Source organism: Uranotaenia lowii, chromosome 2, assembly GCF_029784155.1.
Source record: "Uranotaenia lowii strain MFRU-FL chromosome 2, ASM2978415v1, whole genome shotgun sequence".
Lineage (NCBI taxonomy): Eukaryota > Metazoa > Arthropoda > Insecta > Diptera > Culicidae > Uranotaenia > Uranotaenia lowii.
The window spans coordinates 427,010,686-427,034,492 of record NC_073692.1 but is presented as its reverse complement, the minus strand read 5'-3'; the positions used below and the strand labels follow the sequence as shown (position 1 = coordinate 427,034,492).

Sequence of the window (23,807 nt, the reverse complement as noted above, 5' to 3'; positions counted from 1 at the left end):
TATAAAATGGATTGTGGAATAAAGTCAATCGGAGTATCCCGACAAATAGGAAATCATGTGAAGACTCCTCGGTACCTTTTCAGGATTCTTCATATGTTCTGAACAGTTGGAAGTGAGCAAATTTTTATCACTGAATTTGTGTCACAAAACACAGAATTTTGGAAACACTCACAGATTTTACAGATGCTAAAATTTTGAAAAAATTTCCAAAACTATTTTTTCTGTCAACATGGATTTCAGATTTCTAACTTTGGATTGGAAAACATGATACAATAGGTAACGTAATAAATACCCAATTTGTCATGAATTTTCAATGAAAATAATGAAATCAGCATCACAGAAAACCATCACAGAATTTCCATTTAAAATCACAGAAAGTCAGAAATTTTGAATTTAATATCAACAAATCAGTCCAGTTTCTTACAAGAATTTATTTCAGTCCTACGTTTCGGTGTTCTATAACACCTTCATCAGGGATCAAAATTGTCAATCTTAATGTGCTTTAGTAAAAGCGTACTGTCCGGTCTATTTTATGTTGGAATTCAATAATTGAATTTAAATTTGATATTTTCTACACACAAAACACTTATCAGTACTTACGGTCAATATATTTGCGCGGATTGCTTAGATTTCTTCAAAACAAAAGCAAGGAAAAGTTTTTGGTTCAATAAAGGAATCACCATCACAGAGTTTGTGTCACAAAACACAGAACTTTGGAAATACTGAACGATTCCACAGATTTTTAAAATTTTGTAAGAATTTTCAAAACAATAATTTTTTATATTATTAGTAAGAGAAATCACCGTGAATTTGTCGAACGGACGACACATGTGCATTCACATGACGGTCGAACCATTCATAATTAACTGTATCGAAAAACGTAGTGCCTTCTCTATTGGGTACTACTTCTTCAATACAGTTAATTGGTGCGGGACAAAGAATTTAGTATGTGGTCAAGCTTCTATTTCAAATGCTCTTTTCACCACCTTAGAATTTTCTTCTGATCTTCTATCCGTCTTTCATTTCAACTCTTTAACCCTCACCGATAAAGCCGCAAATTAATTTCATAAAATATTTTTTTATGTCAACATGGTCTTCAGATTTCTTACTTTGAATTGGAGAACATGATAAAATAGGTAATGTTAAATTATTTTATTCAGCATTAATGTAATAGATTCCCAATTTGTCATAAATTTTCAATGAAAACAATGAAAAAGGCATCAGAGAAAACCATCACAGAATTTCCACGTAAAATCACAGAAAGTCAGATTTTTTTAATTTATTATCAACAAATCAGTCTAGTTTCTTACAAAAATTTATTTCAAACCTACATTTCGGTTTCGTATAACACCTTCATCAGGGATCAGAATTGTCAATCTTAATGTGCTTCAGTAAAAGCGTATTGTCCGGTCTATTTTATTTGGATTTCAATAATTGAACTTAAATTTGAAATTTTCAACACACAAAACACTTATCAGTACTTTTAGGCGGTATGATTGTTATAACATACCATAACATAAAATAACCTATGATTGTTATAACATACTGCCTAAAAGTACTGATAAGTGTTTTGTGTGTAGAAAATTTCAAATTTAAATTTAATTATTGGATTCCAACATAAAATAGACCGGACTGTATGCTTTTACTAAAGCACAATGAGATCGACCATTTTGATCCCTGATGAAGGTGTTATACGACACCGAAACGTAGGATTGAAATAAAAAATTTGTTAGAAACTGGACTGATTTGCCGATAATAAATTCAACAAAACATACAGTCGAAAATTCAATCAACGTCAGAATTTTTTTTTATGCAAAAACACAGATTTTCATTCGGCAACCTTGATACAACCACAAAACGCCAGCATATGTGAAGTTTTTGGAAAAATTCAATCGAAAAGTTACTCGATACAAAGATACAATATTTCAGGCATGAACCAAAAAACGCGATTTCTATAGAAGTTTGGACGGATGTTTCCATATGAAAATCATATTTTATATCCAACAACCAGTAAATCAAAAATCAGACTTTGGCTCTTTAAAACCTGTGGTCCGAGTCGTTTGAAATAAACGAATTGTTAAAAAAACAAACAGTAAACACATTTTAATCAAAAATTTGAGAAATATCATGAGATTCTTATCATGAGATACCACCGTATGAACTAGAAATTCCTTTTTTCCTTTCCATTACTGCTTTTGTCTGAAAAACTGATCGCTGGATTGAAATATATTGTTCTCATTCTCAAATTCTATATAAATCGCATTGTTCGGTCAAATAGAAAAAAATACCTACTTTGCCAAATTTCTTTTTCTAAACGATAGATTTTCTCAAAACCTCCACACTTGATATCTTTATATTTTAACAATCACTCTGCCGAATTTCAATATTATGGGTGTCCTAATTTCTTAGATATTGCAGTTTGAACAGTATATGTCTAAAAAGTTCGATTTCGTTGGAAATACTGTATCTCAGGTCACACTTTTTTTCAGAAAGCCTAATTTTTTTCTAATAAAAGTGTTATGGAAGATCTATTTGACCAAAACAAATCATCGGAGTAGAAGTTATGGAAGTTGTAAGTACGCCTGCTTACCTTTTTTTTCTTTTTGAAATATGCACGGTGCTGGATTTTTATAAATCGAAGGATCAGTGAAAACATTCAAAAGAAAACTATATTGTTTTGTGAAATGAGAATCCTCTCATTTAACAAACTTAAACATGATGATGATCATAATGCGGAAGAAATTAAACGATTTTCAGAATAAGGTTCTCTAGGAGAAAATCGTTAGAATTACCTTAAAATTAGTCAAAAGTACCTATTTACTTTTAAATTTTAATGAGTATATCTTGTTGTCATAGAATTAAATCAAAAGCTTACAATATTTACACTAGGGCACCCAAAATATGGAATATTTACTGTGGGGTTTTTCTGCACATGGTAGCTCATAACATTCAATAGTTATGATAGATTTTTCCCAATTAATGGTACGGAGAAAATTTGTGGGTTTTTTAGAGTTTTTTTTAAACGTAGGGTGGTAAAAACTTTTTTGAGGGGTTCAAGGATTCAAAAACTTTGGAATAAGTAGTACACTGAAAAAAAATTCTGGGCATTTTACATTTCGGGGACTGTTTTAAGAGGGTTCTGTATCTTTCTAAATCAGTATAAATACAATTTCATTATTTCAGAAGGTTTTCGGGAACACATGACTCGATCATCATTTTTCAGTATTTGAGTGAGTGGATGTCTTAATAAAATATAAGGTGTTGTTGGTTTGCAACTATGCCTTTTACGCGTTGGATTGAATATTTCTCTGTACATAAGGCGAATTAACACAATTTTCAGCCAAAATGTACGATTCCCAAAATTCGAGAAGAAAAGGTGTCTTTCACGCGTTGAAATCACTTGATTTTCCGGTCCCACCAAAGTGATATGATAACTTTTTTGTATCTTGTCCCACTGGCTGGTTGTGCACATGCTCAGATGCGCTCGAGCTCTCGAGTTATCATCAGTCGCAGCATTTTTATTCAACTCTGTCCTGCCGTAGTACATAACCACTAAAAAAAAACCATGCATATTTCTTCACCTTGATTCATCACAAATGGGTAGTAGTCTTTGCTACTCTGCTGGATCTTTTCAATTAACGTTTCCAGTCGCGAACTCGGGCCACGGTACAACATTCTCAAACTCATATGAGACGGGTGTTTTTCTATTCACATACACTTTTTTCAGTATTTTTTTTTTCTATATCACAAATCACTTTTAAACTTATCAACATAGAATGCACTATTGTTCAACATATTAAACTAAACTGGGATGTTGTAATTGATACTAGGCTTTTGTTCTGCTGTGACACCAGAGCACTGTTTGCTCAGAGTCCCAAGTCCCAAGTAGGTATCAGGTATCATCCAAGAGGAGGTGTCACATCACAGTCACAGCAAAGAGTCCCACGGCGAGCCCAACGGTTCCATCGCACCCAACGTATCACTGGTGACTGAGCTCTGTTGGGACGCCCGCGCCCAACTATATACAGAAAGAAGGAAAATAAACGTATCACATAGCAGCACCGAACCGAATTCTGCGGGACATAAACTATATTCACTCTCATGCCTCCCTCATGTACCTATACAGAAATAACCCAGCCCGGCTCTGCTGGCTGACTCTGAGGCACCACCGAATCGACCGGGTTTTTCGAAAGCACATGTTTGGTTCTCTCACTCTCTTCTGATTATCTCTTAACCCAGATGAGGACTACTATACCCTGGCCTCTGGCTGGATCCAACCAAACCACCCGTCCATCCGATCCGACCGGCAGGGCTATGCTGTGTTATGCTTCTCGTGCTCCTTCTCATAGGTTCCTCGACGACGACGACGACGACTACGACGATGTTGTGGTATGCGATGCGATGCGATGGGTTGTCGTCGTCATTCCGTTTTACCCCAGGTGCCCTTTTTATTCTGGCTGGGGATCCTTCGGTGCGATGCGGGTCTTCTTGCTCTGGCTGGAACTGTTCGATTGGGAACGGCGAACTGTGAGTGTGGGATTCAGAATCAAAGAAACCCTCCGTTCATTGAAGGGAGAAAATTCCTTCATACCTATAGGTTAGACACAACGCCTAGCGCGGATTTGTTTGTGCGTCTACGATTTATTCCTTGCAGAAGTTATGCAACATTCCGATCCAATCGGGAGTTTTACGTGAACTGGGGTCGTCATGTGGTACTCTTTTTTAGGTGTTTGGAGTAACGTTGTGTTATTCAATTATTAATTTTTAAACAAATTTATTTCAAGGAAAAATGAATGAATTACTACTGTTGAATGAAACATTTTCTGCAGAATCCATATGTTGGGATTTCTTTAAATTCAATTTTTTTTAGAAGTTTATAATGGATTTTTGGTTAGATTTTAATATCTTTTTGTTGTTTTCGACGTTTTGTTGAGGATTCTACCAACTGAGCTATTGCGCCCAGCCTACTCTAACAATTAACTTTTTGAATCATGTATAAGTATTTTCGATCAAAGCAGCAAGTGGCGATGACAGTTTTTTCTCAAATAATCAAAAGCGAATCATTTGAAATCTTTTTAAAATCGAATAAAAAAATCGGTGCTATCGTGATGCTTATTGATCAACAAGTTGAATTTTAATATTTTATTTTGTTAATTCTATCTGTCGAGAAAGTTTCCCATTATTTCCCTTCCAAGTCCTATATCAAAACAATATGGGTCTTGGGTAAGGGGCTAAACTAGAAGGAGTCGAATTTCGCTATCAGACGCCATCTTGTATACCGAAATGGCACCTTTCACTGAACTTTAAAATGCTGTTAATCACTGAAAATCGCATGAAATTTCCACAATATGGGTATTATGACCGGGAGGGAATTTCGGAAACTCACGAATGAAGTCGGTATTTCTAACTTATCGAGAACTTATAATTCGCACGTGTTTTCTGTTCCGTAACTATTATCGTAGTGACAATCAAGTATAATGGAGGGAAAGCTAGAGCCCAAAGTCGTCAATGTGTAGTGTATACATCAGGTGGTGTGAATGTTGTATTTTGTATGTGTGGATATATGACAGCTCTTCCCCCCTTAGATATTGTGTACCTACAGGTTAAGCCTTTGGAGTTGTTGACCAATCCGAGTGGATCTCCTGAGTAATGGTTGGTCGATAGCAGGGGAGTCCATAGTGACTGCATTGGACGGCTCCTGAATATCACCCGAAGCGGTAGTCGAAAGGTTTTCCGTCGATAACTCAACCCTTGGCTCTTCTACGGCGTCATTTCTTTCCGAAGCTGTTTTTGTAGGAATCGGATCGAAATGCTCCGGAAACTCTTGAGATGTTTGAGCCGGCTTTCCTAAGTTTGCTCCAACTTCTCGCAGTTGGTCAATATGTCGTTTCCAGGTTCTGTTGTCGTCCAGTTGTACGTTGTAATGAAGTTTGCCCAGTTTTTCAATAACGTGACCGTACTTCCATTTGGTTCGATCCAAATAGTCACGAGCAGCAACTCTCGCCCCTTCAGGAATTGATCGTATCTTGATTTCTGGATCGTTGGTTTTTGCCTTAGGATCAGGTATCATCAAATCTAACCTTGAACGTATTTGACGATTGAAGACCATCATGGACGGCGATTTTCCTGTTGCAGGGTGTATGGTTTTCCTGTAGCTCAGCAGAATTTGACAAAGTTCCGTGTGCATTCTAGATTTGTCGCAATTTAGCGCTTTCATTTTCCCTTTCAGGGTTTGAATGAAGCGTTCAGCCTGGCCATTTGTCGCTGGATGGTACGGGGCTCCCATCTTATGAAAGATACCGTTAAGTTTCAGAAAACTCTGAAAATCGGCTGACTTAAATTGTACTCCGTGATCACTGACTAGTACAGACGGTATTCCAAAAGTCGCAAAAAACTCTCTACAGGCGTGAATGGTTGTATTTGTTGTTATGTCACGCAATATTTTGACCTCAGGCCATTTTGTGAACGCGTCCACGAACACTATAAAGTAACTGCCAAGGAAAGGCCCTGCGAAGTCGACGTGTACCCTTTCAAACGGTTGATTAGGTTGCTCCCAACAATGCAACGGCGCTTTAACGGGATCGGGGCGAGTAAGTTGACACGATGCACAATTTCGTACCATGTCTTCGATGTCCTTATCAATGCGCTCCCACCAGACGTATCCCCTCGCGAGCGTCTTCAATCGAGTACTCCCAAAATGTGTTGAATGTAGTTCCGAGAGAACCTGTTCTCTCAAACTAGACGGTATGTATACACGAATTCCTCGCATAATGCATCCTTGCTGTAGGTTGAATTCTTCTTGGGAAATCCCGAACCTGTCTTTAGCTTCTACTATTTTACCGTTCTTCAATCCTTGTATAAGCACTTTGACGGAACCATCTTTTGCAGTCGCTTTACAAAGATCGTCAACCGTTAGCGGAAGTGTTTCGATTATGTCCACTTCCACCAGATCTACCTCCTCGACGACGTTATCTGGAGCCTTTGTACTGACAGGCAATCTCGAAAAAGCGTCAGCATTGCAGTGATCTTTAGTTGGACGAAATTTTATAGAGTAATTAAAAGATTGCAAGAAGGTAGCGTAATGTTGCATCCTCAAAGCAGACATAGTAGGCAACCCTTTGGTTTCCGAAAAAATCTGCTTCAACGGCTGGTTGTCGGTAATCAGTACAAATTTGCTCCCGTAGAGATATTGGTAGAACTTACGTATTCCAAAAACGATAGCATATGCTTCGCGGTCAACCTGCTTGTACCTCCTCTGCGTTTCGTTTAAAGTCTGTGATGCGTATTGAATCGGCCGCTCTGTACCATCGGGAAAGATATGGCTTAAAACGGCACCGACTCCGTAGGGTGATGCATCCGTAGCAAGTACCAACGGCAATCCAGGATTATAATGTACCAAAAACCGATCTGACTGCATCTCTTCTTTCACTTTTCGAAACGCTTCTTCACACTTTTTGGTCCATTGAAAATGTACATCGTTGCGCAATAGACAGTTCAGCGGATAGATCGTGGTGCTCAGATGTGGGAAAAATCGTCCATAGTAATTTACTAGTCCCACAAATGAGCGCACTTGGTCTTTATTCTGTGGCACAGGCATGTTCTGGACAGCGTCTATTTTCTTCTGCACTTTATGTATACCATCACGATCTATCATGTAGCCGCAGTATTCTATGCGGTTTGCAAAAAACTGGCACTTTTCAAGGTTCACTCGCATATTGTATTCACTTAATCGTCTAAACACTTCTTCCAGACGTCGCAGATGCATTTCATCATTTGGCCCCGTAACACGAATGTCATCGATGAACACAGTGACTCCTTCAATCCCATTCAGCACTTCTTCAATCAGCCGCTGCCAAATTGCTGGTGCCGAACTGATACCATACATCATTCTTGTCGGTTGGTACAACCCCAAATGCGTGCTTAAAGTAAGGATCTCCTGGTCCTTCGGCTCTACTTCAAGCTGCAAATATGCTTGGGAAAGATCTATTTTAGAGAACTTATCTCCCCCAGCAACATTTGCGAACAACTCTTCGACGGTAGGCAAGGGATGGTCATCCACCAGGATGCTTGGGTTTACCGACAGCTTGTAATCCCCACACAATCTCACTTTGTTGTTCAACTTTTTCACTGGGACCACTGGTGTGGCCCACTCACTATGATTTACTTTAATCAGAACGCCCGCTTCCACTAATTTTTTTATTTCCTCTTCAACTGCACTTTTTATGGAAAATGGTATTGGTCGGGCTTTTATGTACACCGGTTGCGTATTTGGTTTCAACTTCAATTTCGCCAAAAGGCCCGTAATTTTGCCCATTGACTTCTCGAAAATATTTGCATACCGTGTTATCAACACTTTTACAGCATCTGTTGCATTTTTGGATGTGTGTCCCGTCTCCGAAATTGCACCCACACAATCGTAGAACTTTTCTAGCTTTAGTTTCAACACTTTCATCCAGCTGCGGCCCAACAGCGGATGTTTTCGATTCTTCGCAATGTACAACAGCAAATCGTGTTTTTTATTCTCGTATTCTACGCGAACGGCACTCATACCACACAGTTCGATCGCATTTCCACTGTAGCTCACTAGCTCGAGATCGGGTTGCTGCAAACGCATTGTGGGAAACAGCTGTTGTTGATCGTGAACACTAATGATGCTCACCGGAGAGCCGCTGTCAATTTCGAATTCCGTTTTTACTCCGTCAATTGACAGATGTAGCCAGAATTTGCCGACTTTACACCGGAAATCGGCAGCACTGTAAACCCCACATATTTCTTCTGCTTGTACATCTTCTCTCGCGTTCTCTCTTCTGCTCTCCTCCAATTGGTTGGTGTCACTTTTGTTCGCGTTTTTTTGTAAGCACACTTTCTGCAAATGGCCGCGACGACCACAATGCCGACAGAAGCTATTCAAGTAAGGGCATTTATCAGCATAATGCTGCGCATTTCCGCAGCGGTAACAGCCATTTCTCTTCATGTCCGACGTACTTGTTCCAGGTTTGGCGATTCTTGATCTAGCACTGGCACTTTTCGCATATTGATGCTCTACCAAGCTCACTTCCGATTTGCACTGGAGTGATCGGATTTCGTAACCCCCTTTTACCGACAATTCCATCGACACAGCAATATCTCGAGCCTTTTCTGGCGTTAGGCCTCGAACTTCTAGGAGACGCGCACGTATAGCATCACTTTTTAATCCGATTACTAGCTGGTTTCGGAGTGCGTTATTCAAATAATCACCAAAATTACACGTCATGGCTAATTTTCGGAGGGCTACTAGAAACTCATTTATTGTTTCGTCTTCTCTTTCAGCACATTGCCTCCGAAACAAGAAATTTACACATTCCACTATTTCCAGCGGCTCGGGGTTAAAGTGTTCTTCAAGTATTTTAACAATGGCGGCGTATGCCTGGTCCTTAGGCTTAGCAGGTGCCAACTTATCGGAAACTACGTCGTACGTTTCCGCGCCCATGTAGTGTAGCAACATGGGGAGTTTCGTCTGCTCCCGGACACCAAAAAGCTGCAAAGCAACTTCGAATCTTTCTACCCAGCGTGACCATTTCATTTTATGGCGGTCAAAAGGTTCGATTGTAAACGTGGAATGTACTGCGATCGAAACTCCGTCGTCTTCGGTATTGCCCGCGATTTCACTTTTAAGGTTTCGAGAACTTTTACCGCTCGAACTACCGGAACTCGTAGACTTTTCAGTCATCCTCGTCGCCAGAAACTATTATGACCGGGAGGGAATTTCGGAAACTCACGAATGAAGTCGGTATTTCTAACTTATCGAGAACTTATAATTCGCACGTGTTTTCTGTTCCGTAACTATTATCGTAGTGACAATCAAGTATAATGGAGGGAAAGCTAGAGCCCAAAGTCGTCAATGTGTAGTGTATACATCAGGTGGTGTGAATGTTGTATTTTGTATGTGTGGATATATGACAATGGGTATTGAGTGAAAGGGCTAAACGAGTAGAAGTCGAAATTCGCTATGAGACGCAATCTTGAAATCCAAGATGCCGGCTCCCACCATCATCGATTTCAAAATTGCGTCATATAGCGAAATTCGACTTGTACTCGTTGAGCTCTTTTGACTTATACCCATATTGTGAGTGTTTCGTGATATTTTCAGTGATTGAAAGCATTCTTAAAGTTAATTGGAAGCCGCCATCTTGGAATTCAAGATGGCGTCAGATAGCGCAATTCAACTTCTACTTGATCCCTTTCAACTAATACCCATTTACATTTCATTTACAGTCATTTACAGTATTTTCAAGTGGAATGGTAGCCGCCATCTTGGAATTTCAGATGGCGTCGGACAGCAAAATTCGACTTCCACTCGCTCAGTCCTTTCACCTTATACTTATTTTATGTATCATGAGATTTTTAGTAATATTCAGCTTTGAAAATAAAAGCGGAAGCCGCCATCTTGGTTTATGGATGGCTTCAGCAACAATTTTTCCTACTAGTTGAGCCCTTTCAATCAATATTCATATTGGAGAGATATTCATACCATTTCTGGTAATTTGAAGTTTTTCAAAGATTATTATATATTTTTTACTCAAAACCAACACACATATATAACCTATCAAAAATGTGTAAAATGCGAATTTTAATTCAAATATGTGCATTCTAACCAGAGCGTGTCCTGTTATGACATCTTAATCGAGACATGTCACTATTTTTATTGAGATTTTATAATCAAGCACTGAGTGCTATTATAAAACATACAAAAGAAAGCTTGGAGCGAACATCTATGTTTGTGTTTTTTGTAGTTTTAACAGAGCATTCATAACTCTTGCAAAACAACTAAGTAAAACAATATGTTTAGTAAAATGATCGAAACAAGAATATAAGCATTTTTCATGACTATAATAAAACCGTCATAAAACGAGCTGCACGAAAGTGCCATAATAAAACCATAATAAAACTTCCAAATGCTAGTTGGCTTAATCTGTGTTACTTTTGATGGCTACAAACCATTTCAATTTGATGTTTAAGTTTTCTCATTTTTTTCACTTATTTCAACCGAATGTTTAAAAGGTCCTTAATAAACAAAAAAAAAATCACTTGTAAAAGCACAAGTAGATACTTCTTTGAAAGGTTCCGGGCCAGTCATGCGCCATTCAGATCCTTTTCTAGCAAGTGTATCCGCTTTTTTATTTCCTTCTATACCACAGTGGCCTGGAACCCAGAAAAGGTTCACTTCCCGATCAGAAGAGCATATCAAAATCGTTACTCAAACCTATCTCAGCAAGATGTTTATATCTTTTCTATAGTTATCTATAGTTTTGTTTTAAGAATTGTTGTTTACTCTTATTTAATTTTTGGCATTTCGGCGAGTTGTGAAAATTCAAGGTAGAATATTTTAGAAAGAACATGAAAGTATTATAGGTGGAAAGATCATAGCTAGAGCGCTTTGGGTAGAAGAAATTGAATAGTTGGTGAAAATGTGAGCAGGGCTTTTGTTTTTGTGAACAGCTTTTGAACTACTTGCGTGATTCTTTGCCGCTCGTCGTTTCAATGTTGATAGGAAGCGATGAAGAAACCCATCGCATTCCTACACCCATAGAAGAGGTTGCAAAAATCCAATGCCTATTTAGCACATCTCTGTGCCGATAATGCGCTGAAATGTGCACTGTGCCGAAGATGATATGTTTGAAAAACCGTAACTGGCATAAGGACTCGGCTCCCAACTAAAATGATGCATGACCACTACATTCAATCGAAACAAGAAAAACATTTTATGGGATTTCGTTCCTATTGGATAATTCATCCCAGAAACAAAAAAAAAAAACAAAAATATAAACCACAGCGCCCGTAGGGAGAATCGAACTCAAATCACCAACCATACGGTCTTGCCAAACCGGCATCTTAACCAGTGTATTATTAGAGCTTCATGCAGGAAGAGGGATATTTGTCATAGGCATTCTGCCACCGATCAATCACAAAAGAAACGCACGACAGTGGCTTCCCGGCGTTTGGCCTCCTTTCAAGGTATTCATTTGTCTTGCGATGGAAACAGGGAAGGGAACGGGAGTGAAAGAAACGGGAAACCCATTGAATGAGAACTGTGCTTTGCTTACTGCCTGCTATTACATACACACGCTACATATACACAGCTGCTAAAGCCGGGCAGTTTGGCCGGTGCTTGTTTGCCGGTGAATTGAAGGAATATATTCTTGTTGCTTTTGCTACATACACACGCACAGCTTAGCCGTGGTTGTTTGCCGGCGGATTGAATCGAAGGAATATTTTTGTTGTTGCACGCTCTTTTTTTTCAACTCAAAATTAAGTAGTTTTGGTTCAAAACAGCACTTCGGTGGCTTCCCTCAACTTTGAGTTTGACTGGGCAATAGCAAAACTAAGTTCTGATAGGCATACTCAATACTAAGTTCGGCAGCCAAACTCGAATGTATCCTTTTTTTTCGAGGGTAGCTTTTTTTCAGGGAATTAAAGGATGATTAAAATTTGTTGTACCCGGATGCTGCTGTTCCGGTACATTGCATTGCAATTACAGAGCGGTGGAAAGTTTTGACATTCCCGGTCAAAGAAAACTTCCGGATGTTACTTCCCACGGGAAGTAAACAACATCCGGAAGTTTCCGGACATTCCAAGCCGCTCACCATATGATGACAATGACGGACAGAATTTTACGCTGACATGGTGAACATGCATTCATTATGAAGTTCCTTCATAGTCGTCCGGTAATTGTTCCGGAACGACATAATTTTGCGACGTGTTCGTTGGTTGCTGTTCCGGTTCGGACTGAACTCGCTAAGTGTTTTCAGTCCAACAAAGAGAGTTCAATTTTTAGTTCATAAGGTCGAACTCAGCTTTGATCCCTCGCCGAAGGAAAAAAAAGGGATCAATTTTGAGTTCGCAGTTCGAACTCCGTTTTGATCCATCGCAAGGAGGAAAAAAGGGTACTTAACTTTAAGTTCATAGAATCGAACTATGTTTTGAACCTCGGTCATACTTAATTTTGAGTTAAAAAAAAAGAGCGTGTGCTTTTGCTACACACGCACAGTGCTCGGTTCGCTGGCTGCCTGGTGTTGGCCGGTATTTATTTCCATCCTTCTTCGTCTTGTGATGCGATAGGGAGGGACGTGAAAGCGTTTTTATTTTGTTTCTTTCAGACATACGCAATTCGGTTAACTTGGGAGATTAATGCCGGTGGGAGCAAATCGAATCAGCACCGATCGCGTTATCTTCTTGTACCAATGATGCTATGTAATTGACTACACGCCATTGGCACAGAGGCTGAATTTTGGGTGTACCCACTTTCGAAAATATTCTACCTTGAATTTTCACAACTCGCCGAAATGCCAAAAATTAAATAAGAATATATCCCAGCGGCGATTAAAATAAGATAACAAAATGAATATTGAATACTTATAGAAATTCTCATTGTCCAATTTCAATTCACGCATTGCGATCCAACAAAATTCCTATATATCAGGTAAATTTATATAAATTTTCATTGGCATGGCACCCAAACTGCTGCCTGCCTTTGTCCGCTTGAAAAACGTCCCTAAACAAGCAGCCTGCATCGGCCTATGTAGAATCAGCAGGAAAATAAACATCCACTTTCTAACAAGCTCAGGTAGAGCAGTAGGCAAAGACACGCAGCTGGTAGTATGAGAAAGAATTGAAAAAGTGATGAGTTCGTATATGGCATACAATTCCAATAAGATTTTTAGTTCATACATATATCCTATCTCCCTAAGTTATAATTTTGTTTACATTATAACTAGGGTTGATATGATTTAGTTATGATTGCATAGACTTTTTGATATCATTTGAGATATTTTAACATCCTAGTAGTACAAAATTATAACTCATCCAGAAAGTAGTTTCCCATTCCCCTCCCATTTTCATCCTTTTCCCATTAAAGACAAAGGAGGATACAAGAAAAACCACCGGCTACACGGCAGACGGCCAATGCAGTGCGGATTTTTGGTAATTGACGGTGGCAGAAGGATTTTGACAATGGACAATTTCCTAACCGACTCAGATGGTACACTGGGAAAGATATCAGACTGGCATGCCGAGATGGGATGTTGCAGTGAATTCGATTCTCTCTATAATTTTTTTTTAGATAAATTATATAAACAGGATGAAAATCCCATAAAATGTGTTTCATGTTTCGCTTGAATGTAGTGGTCATGCATAATTTTGCTTTGGAGCTCGAGTCTTTATGCCAGTAGTGCTTTCCCAATCATATCATCTTTGGCACAGTACACTTTTCAGCGCATTTCCGGCACAAAGATTTGCTAAATAGGCATTGGATTTTGGCAACCTCTTCTACGGGTGTAGTAAGACAGTGTACCAGTAGGGCAGTCCAAACAAAGGGTATTTTTTCGATATCGAGCCTCGGGGGTCCAAATCGTTCTTTGGTCTATCTGAAGGCCCCATTCCACCCCTTGTAACTGTAAGAGTCAACTTTGAGAGGTCGCTCAACTTCTCTCAAGTTTTTATGGGAATTTGCCTTAATTTGTTACAAAGAGTTACAACGAATCTGCAAGAATTACTTTTTCAGTTCGAAAAGTTAGAGATCGATTGTTCTACAAATTTAGTTAAAATGTTCTTTCAATTATTCTACCTAAATGCTTTAAAGACTGCATGTTATTATAAGCTACCAAAATAAAGTTAGCAGATGCTAAAATGAAAAATCTTTAACTAATAAAATGGAGCTAAACTTTGTCAAAAATAGCGTCATTCATCGGGAAGCACAAGTTTAGCTCGCAAGATTTGAAATAGGCAATAAACAGTAATGACCATTGCAGGCAGACAAAACCTATGAGGAAAATTGATTTAGGTTGGTTTTAAAGTACATGCGATTAGCGTTCTTCTGAGCTAATGCTCGTTGCAATAAACTGTATGCATGCAATGTGTTTCTGTAGTACAGCATTTGAAATGTATCAGTCATCAAAACTAAAACAAGAAAAAGTTCAATGCTATTTTTAAATTAAATTGAGGTTGTTTCATGTGTTTGAAGGGTCCTGGAAAAAGTTCAATTTGAAATCATAAATGAGACCTTTAAAACTGTAACATTTAACAATTTTAAAAAAGAAACCGTTCAATAGTTTCCGCCTTGACCGATTCTAGAGTTTCACTAGGTTTACCCCATTAAGGCGTATGAGTTAATCTATCACCGTGTGATCTAAATCGAAACAACCCCAAAATTAGAAACAACGATTTCCCGTTTTTTCGGAAAATGGGTTTCACTCCGGGGCTGCTAAAATATTCATATCGCACATCACAAAACAACAACGAGACTCTTAAACCAAACGTCTCATCTCGAGCAACGAAAACAATAACGGGGCCTGTTGCACATGCAATAAAAACGAGATAAAATGCAAATTTTCATCACCGCATCCATTAGGTAGCTGGCCTCCTGCAAGCTACCCGGAACCGGTTGGAGTAATTGAGAGCGGGGGACGCAGGAACGAAAACTGGATGCCGAAATGTGACACTATGGTCACTTCACCCGGTGCAACGAACGTACCTATAGGACACTGGGACGATTTGTACCGAAGTGTGTATTTCGTGATTTCAAGTGGGAACAACAAATGGCAGTCAGTGGTTGGTAGGAAGGTATCGTCCGAACCGAACCAATATGGACGGAGAGAGATAAATGGTCGGGCATTGCGGGCGTTCCGTTCCGTTCGTTGACAGCAGCATAGCAGCAATTGTGTGGACTGCCGCCGCTTCGGAAGAACTTTTCGGTTCCCAACAATTTATTCATTCCACATATCCAAATTTCAATTAAAACATCAACCCAGTGTAATGTACTTTGCTTGTTTTTCGATTTCACATACAATTAAGGTTTCACAGCTTCGCACCGACGACGACGACGACGCCGAGGACGATGACGATGTCTAGTCCCTGGGGACGGAAAAAAGTGCCAACCTATTTGAATAAGCGAACGAGCCACTGAATGGCGAATGCGTTGTTGTTCAGCTGATTGGTTTCATTGCCAGATCCTCGAGCTTTGAATCAGTGTAGTTTGAAAGTGCTGAAAAAACGAGCACATTTTAAAATCTACACTTTGGTGGAATCGGAAACTAATTTAGGTTATGATGATATAAACAAGTTATTTTTAACCGTCAATTATGTGAAAACTGTTTCCTTTGGAAAATCTGTGTAAAGTATATATGCCTGGAAAATTTCATAATCTTAAGATGTTCTTACATCTCTTTTCACCGATGAGGTCAACTAATTAAGTAAAAACACATGAATTACGATGATTGATCTCTTCATAAAATATATATCTTAAATTGAATTCTCTGTCGTATTTTGAGAATGAAGTGTATTAATCTGGGTAAAATCCGGGTTTTTTGTTTAAAGAAATTTGGGTAACCGGCTGGGCCGGATTTCTACCAAATTTTGTATCAAATATCCAGGTAAGTCCGAGTAAAACCGGGTAATCTAACAAGCTTAGAATAGACCATACCTGGGGAAAAAACTACTTGCACATATAGTTGACCAAACCTGTATCAGGAGTGAACACAGAAACTCCTATAGAAACCAGAGATTGATATAAAACAATTTTCCGACAGTAATTTTCTCAATAAATGTCTGAATAAATTTATGAAAATAAATAGCATAATTCCTCCTTTTACTTAAACTAAGAAAGAACACACATCTTAGTGGTTTTACTGGATTTTCAGGTACCCATGTTACGTAAAAGTTACTCAGAGACTTCCATCGCCTTCTGAAGTCCTAGAGCATTAAAAACGGAACTTCAATGCACCTTCTATGCGACATCTTCTTAAAGGCAATCATGTGTCTGCTAAGCTCTTTCTAACGAACTTATAAAATCACATCTGGAACTTTTATGAGAAATAGATACTTCTGATGTTTCTTAAAATTTTTTCGGAGTATTTTCATTGGCAGAATATTCAATTCAATCCGATAATTTGAAGGTTTTGCTAGCCATGGCAGATAAGTGCTGCAAATTTTCAGCATCATGAGGACAAAAAATTACTTTGAAGTCCTTGGCGAGCATCAGCAATCGACAGGCCCTGACTCACTGCTGTAAATATTGCTCTAGACCTATATGTACGTATGTATGTTAGTTATCCATCATGGGTGCACGGATTCACCGCAGTTTCTGCCTAAGTATGTGCTCACATGCATTCTTAGATTATTAAGTTCGACAAATCTCCAATGCAGCGCGCGCACAATATCCGGACCCCATGGCTTCATATGAACTGTTATGGAGTGAATGTATTGTGTTGATGTAAGGTATATTTTGGAAGAACAAGTCAATCAGATGGGCTAGTTTACTCACTGGTATTCCGGCATCTGTGTATATACCTGGCCAGCTGGCAACTGATTGAACATTCTTATGTCAGTTAAAGGAGGAAACACATCCCAAGCAACCGAAAGTCTCATATTTACTTGAATATAGGCATTGAAAGTTACATTTTGGCTGACAAAGAGAATCAACTGCCTAATTACATTTAGTGAACTTTAGGTACTCATTAATGAACTTGAAAGTTGCAAAAGTGATCTATACGTACGTTATACGGGACTTAAGTCACATAAAGGGCACAAAACTGCTCAAAACGGGATTTGGTAAGTCACTAAAAGTGCATTGATGTGCTTTCAAAATCAAATCACCACTTTGAGTTTTAGATTCAGTTAGAACAACATCTAGGCGTGGTCTTGTGGTAGCGTGTTCGATTTTTACCACGAAGGTCGGGGTTCGATCCCCAAGCCGGGCAAGTTTTTTTTCAATAAGTAATTTAGTAATAGAGTGACCATTCTGATGGGATATATGGAGGAAATGTAGGAAATAAGCAATTGAGCAATTTTTCGAGTTTGGAATCCGTCGTGTGGCATCATGGCGGTACCGGTACAGAACACAGTAAATAATCAAAAGAAGGTGATATGAACCGAAGCCAAGGGTTCAGTTGAGATAGAGAGAGATTTTTTGCTCATTTTGCGATTTTTTTGAGGTGAATTGAGAGGCCGCTGGAAGCTGAATAGAAGATCATTATTATTATTTTTTTTTTTATTTACATAGTATTCCGTCTCACGACATAACTTGACGAACATAATTCCTAAAATTCACTCGGTTCATAGCAACCGTTCTCCAATTTCTCGGGCACCCCACGTTCGCCAGATCACGCTCCACTTGGTCTAACCACCTCGCTCGTTGCGCCCCCGCTCGTCTTGTTCCTACCGGATTCGTAGCGAACACCTGTTTTGCAGGACAGTCGTCCGGCATTCTCGCAACATGTCCAGCCCAGCGTATCCGGCCAGCTTTCACCACCTTCTGGATACTGGGTTCGCCGTAGAGTCGCGCGAGCTCGTGGTTCATCCTTCGCCTCCACACTCCGTTCTCCTGTATGCCGCCAAAGATGGTTCTTAACACTCGTCGCTCGAATACTCCGAGTGTACGCAGGTCCTCCTCGAGCAATATCCATGTCTCGTGCCCGTAGAGAACAACCGGTCTAATAAGCGTCATATACAGGTTACACTTCGTACGAGGGCAAAGTCTTCTCGACCGCAGTTGCTTGTGGAGTCCATAGTAGGCACGACTGATAATTCGCCTCCGGATCTCACGGCTGGTGTCATTGTCTGCGGTCACCAGTGAGCCGAGATAGACAAAGTCTTCGACTATCTCGAGCTCGTCGCCGTCGATCATGACCTTGTTATTACTGGACAAGCGGGTTCGGTCGGTCTCGGGTCCGCAGGCCAGCATGTACTTCGTCTTGGACGTATTAATCATCAACCCAATCCTTCCTGCTTCGCGTTTCAGTTTGCGGTAGATCTCCTCCACCGCCGCAGATGATCTGCCGACTATATCAATGTCATCGGCAAAGCAGATAAGTTGACTGGATCTGTTGAAAATCGTGCCCCGCATTTCGCCCACCGCTCGTCGAATAACACCTTCTAGCGCCACGTTGAACATCATGCAGGATAGACCATCACCTTGTCGAAGCCCCCTGCGCGATTCGAATGAACTCGACAATTCACCCGAAATCCGCACACAGCACTGCGTTCCATCCATCGTCGCCTTGATCAGTCTGATTAGCTTCCCGGAAAAGCCGTTCTCGTCCATGATTTTCCATAGCTCGTTACGGTCGATCGTGTCGTATGCGGCTTTGAAGTCGATGAATAGATTATGCGTAGGGACTTGGTGTTCACGGCATTTTTGGAGGATTTGCCGTAATGTGAATATCTGGTCCGTCGTAGACCGTCCCTCCATGAAGCCGGCCTGATGACTTCCCACGAATCTGTTTGCTTGTGGCGTGAGGCGGCGGAGTAGGATTCGGGACAACACTTTGTAGGCGGCATTGAGGACAGTGATCGCTCGGTAGTTCTCACAGTCCAATTTGTCGCCCTTCTTGTAGATGGGGCATATTACCCCCTCCTTCCACTCCTCCGGTAGCTGTTCTATGTCCCAGATCCGGACTATCAACCGGTGTAGGCAATCGGCCAACCTGTCCGGGCCCATTTTGATGAGTTCAGCTGCGATGCCATCCTTCCCAGCCGACTTGTTTCTATTCAGCTGGTGAATGGCTTCCTTAACTTCACTCATCGTTGGGAGTGGCTCCTCTTCGTCGTTGGCTACGCCGGCGATGTACCTTCCCCCACCGTCTTGATCTCCTGCATGTGCGCCGTTCAGGTGTTCATCGAAGTACTGCTTCCACCTTTTGATCACCTCACGATTGTCCGTCGGGATACCCCCGTCCTTATCCCGGCACATTTCGGCTTGCGGCACGAAGCCTTTGCGGGATGCGTTGAGTTTCTGATAGAACTTTCGAAGAAGATCATTAAGACTTGTTTTGGAACTTGAAAGTATCAATAAGAACTTAAATTTTGAGCTGCATAGAACGTACTTCATATCAATGATGGGGCTGAGTAAGCATTTTTGTACCTGTTTTATGGGACTTTTGGTTGCTTGGGATCATTCCTTTCGGTCACTTAGGGGATTCGAACCCAAAAGTTTTCTTGCCGATACCGGGAAACGCCTGGCATACCAAAACCAGACTTGCGCCAGCCTATTCGCTAGACCACATCGGCGCTTGCAGTAAATATTGCTCTAGACCAGTGGTTTTCAAAGTGGTCCCTACCGCCCCCTTGGGGGCGTTGGGAGCTTCCAGGGGGGCGGTGAGCTCAATTTTGAAATTTGGGGGGCGTTGGAAAGGCTCAAGGGGGTGGTGATGTCGTAATTCATATTCACAAATCACGAAACAACGTAGATCTTGAATAACAACGAGTAAATTCGATGCCAAACAATGAAATTACGATAATTTCACAGAGCTGCCAGCAAATTTTTGTTCCAGTATCTCAGTTTTTTTTTTTCTAAAAATGTATCTAAAATATTCTTTGAAATTGTCGCAGGTTTTGTATACGCTCTACATGTTGATCTTGTTTTGTAAGGTTATTTTGGGTTATACTTAAAAAGAATAATTTCAGATGGCAATGCTTGGTGATTTTTAAAATGTATTGTCTTAAAAGAAATTTTTTTAACAGAAAAAAAAACCTTCGAAAAAATCTGTGTAAAAAGGAGTCAGCTTTTTGGAACGAAAATATGAAAAAATTATTTTAGGTAAGAGAATTTACTTATTCATCTTTATTTCTTTTGGTTGAAAAAATCAATTGTGCCATTTGCAATGGATTAACTTTTAATCTATTCGGTTATCCTTTGTAAAGTGTCATTAATAAAACCTTAAATAATATTACCGGAATTTAGTTATTCGAATTTAATTTAAACTTCAGACCTGTGAATGCTGTATAACTTTAGGACTCAATTTCAGATATCAAAATATTATAGTATTTTATACGTTATTTCACCGGCTGGACAGTTATTAGATTGTATTTTTTTTAACTTGCCAAAAATAATGGTTTTGATAATGAACTCTTAAACATATACGAAAAGACTGTATTCGATAATACAAATTAATGGTGAATATAGAATTTTGTTTACCAAAATTTAAGAGTTATGATTTTATATCAATTATATAGTTCAAGTAATTGTCTAGGAAACTTTGCAATTTTATTTCGAAAAAAAAATGCATTTTTATTTCGAAGGAAATAGTATGTAAAAAAATTCCAAAAATCTGAAAAATCACGAGATATAATTTGAAATATGGAGAATCGTTTGACATTATTTAATCAAAATCGACCAGTTTTAAACTTATAATACCCCCAACCCTTTTGCTCTGAGAGCCTCATATAAGTTTGATTGAATTTTTAATTAATTCTTACATCAACATAAAGCCAAAAGCTAATGACTTTTCAACGATCCAGATTATCATTTTTTAAAGATTTTCTAAAAGTTTGCCCAGGGGGGCTTTGAGCTCGAAAATCTTGCAAAGGGGGGCGCTGAGTGAAAAAAGTTTGAAAACCACTGCTCTAGACCTTAGCAAATAACTATAATCATACAAAAGGAGTTTGACTCCTTAAAGCCTCAAGGTAAGAGCCGTTTCAAATAAACGAATACAAAAAAATGACTTCAAACATTTCATAGTGAAGTTTAAATACTTCTAATTACTGCTCTACTGCTGGTTTGGTCGAGAGGCTGAATAGCATTCTCTTCAGCCACTAAAAATTACTTCCAAGTTCGTTTAAGAACTTAAACTGATAAGCATTCTCATCAAACAGCAATGAAGGTTGATTAAGCTTCAACCCTTTTTAAGGGAATTCTGGTTGTTTGGGTTACCATGCACCAGGGATGCCATTCTCCACCGAGAAAAACGGAGAACGGAGAATAAAACACCCCCGTGCGATAACCGCAATTCACCCGGGTGAGATTTTTTATTCCTCTCCACAGATTATTCGCACCCCGGTTTCGAAAGCCACACACACCTAATTCCAATAGCTCCGGCGTGCGACAATTTGTCACTGTAGAGCACCCCGGTGACAACACAGGACCGACTGGTTCAAGCCACGAAAAAGCAAAGACAAAAACAAACACGATGGTGTGCATAATAATAGCATCAACAAACGATGAATGTTTCGGGCGAGTGGTTCAGCTTCGAATGTATTGGTAAACGCAACAAGCCAAGCTAGTTGCGTCGCTGTCGCTCTCCGTGGTGAAAACATTTTTTCACTATAGTGTGTGTTCGCTCTGTCGTGTTGATTAACAGATTCTCTACAGAGGTTTGGCTAAAAATCTCTGCGGTGCGTTTCAGTGAATCTCTACCGAGAATCGAAAACCGAGCACGTCGGTGATTCTCGTTAGAGAAATTGCAAGCCTGCCATGCACGGACAAAAAATTCTGCTAGTTGTTATTATAATTCGTATGGTTGGCTTTTCCATATCAGAGATTTTTCGGTGAACCCGTAATTTTGCTAAATCAACATCGATATCGACTCGCAAATCGGCGTTGTTGTAAAGTTGATTCGCCCAACCCCCCAGCAAACACTTTTATAGCTATATTCTCATGCTGTTTTAACATACATTCCATATACATTATAGAATGATCGTATGAAAGTTGAAAAAACAGCATTAACCTACCAAAATGGAGGTAATATACATACATAAATTTTATTCCTTTCTAAAGCGACGAAAACTACATCAATTGGGCGCTATCCGACACCTTGTTCGTACATATCAGAAGTTTGCCAGAGAGAGCAAGAATTTTCTCTCATAGACTTCAAATCGTTGCCAACGACAATATTTTCCCCTTCTCTCATTGGTCAATATTACTCAATTTCCATCTAATTTTTAGCCATCTGGATGCATTGCTGGTTGCAGAGAGAAAAAGTTGATCATTTTCTCACTTGAAGCCCGCGCGGGAGGAAAATCATTCAAAAATTTACATCATGGCGGACTTTTAATCATATCCGATTTAAACTGACTTCAAACGACATTTTATACGATCTTATCACTAGCAGTTGGATTTGCGATTATTAACGATAATAGTTGAAAAATAACCTAGATTCTTTGACTCTCGAAAATCTCCTAAGGGAATTATTCTGTTGGTGGCATATGCCAGAAACATCGTGATCTGTTGTTATTGTATAAAAAAATGTTTCTCCGAAAATCAATTGTCTGGGACTATCCATATTTTTGCCATTTTCATTACTTTTGACATTTTTGACACATTTTTCATTTTTGTTTTCCTTTGGTTGTTCTATGTTCTCATTTTAGCGATTGTTGTCATTCTAATTTGGTCTTTATTGTCAATTTCGTTATTTGAGTAATTTTGGGCGTTGCTATCCTACGGTTAATTTTGTTTTTTTTTTAAACATTATTTTTTATTTTGTTCATTTTTGTGCTTTTTCCAGTTATTTTCGTAAATTGATTTTTTTTACGTTTTTTCAAATCGTTTTCAGTTACTTTAGTCTGTTGTACACTTTTTGTAAATTTGGTTATTTTTGTAATTTGTGCCATTTCTTGTAATTTTTCTGATTTAAGGTGTCATTTTGATATTTTTTTTGTCTTAAGCAACATTCGTGTAATTTTTATTTATTTATTTTTTGAATAAAGCTCTCTGTTATTTGTTATTTGAAAATTGTTTCTAGTGAAGTCTCAGCAAAAAAATCTGTATGTTGTAAGTTTTTTCGGAAATTAAAAGACCACTTCAATGAAGAATTAAGCTGAAAACGCCTCAGGCGCGGTCCTATGGGGGGGGTGATCGGGGTGATCACCCCCCCCAAGCGGCAAAAAACCGTTACAAAATACTCACAAACGCTAGAATTTCTATGAAAAGTTCGAACATTTCCTAGTGGATGTTGTATGGAATTTTCAAAATTTTCCACTCCGTGGGGGTGATTGTTAAATAAAAGAATTTATCATTACTTAACTTCTTAAAATTGAAAAAAAAATCGGTCCGCCAAACT

General features: G+C 39.2%; 1 protein-coding gene across 5 annotated transcripts in view; it reads right to left on the bottom strand.

Annotated features, from left to right (window-relative positions):
- Window positions 1–23,807, bottom strand: part of LOC129744515 (zinc finger protein 423 homolog) — a 196,014-nt gene that overhangs the window by 53,244 nt on the left and 118,963 nt on the right. Inside the window, exon 1 of one of the 5 annotated variants that reach the window (XM_055737082.1) lies at window positions 3,582–4,003. The exons of the other annotated variants lie outside the window; for them this stretch is intronic. Within the exon in view, the coding sequence (XP_055593057.1) occupies window positions 3,582–3,687 (106 nt within the window). The 5' untranslated portion in view covers window positions 3,688–4,003. Of the gene's footprint in view, window positions 1–3,581; window positions 4,004–23,807 lie in introns of those variants that run through there. 5 annotated transcript variants of the gene reach the window in all.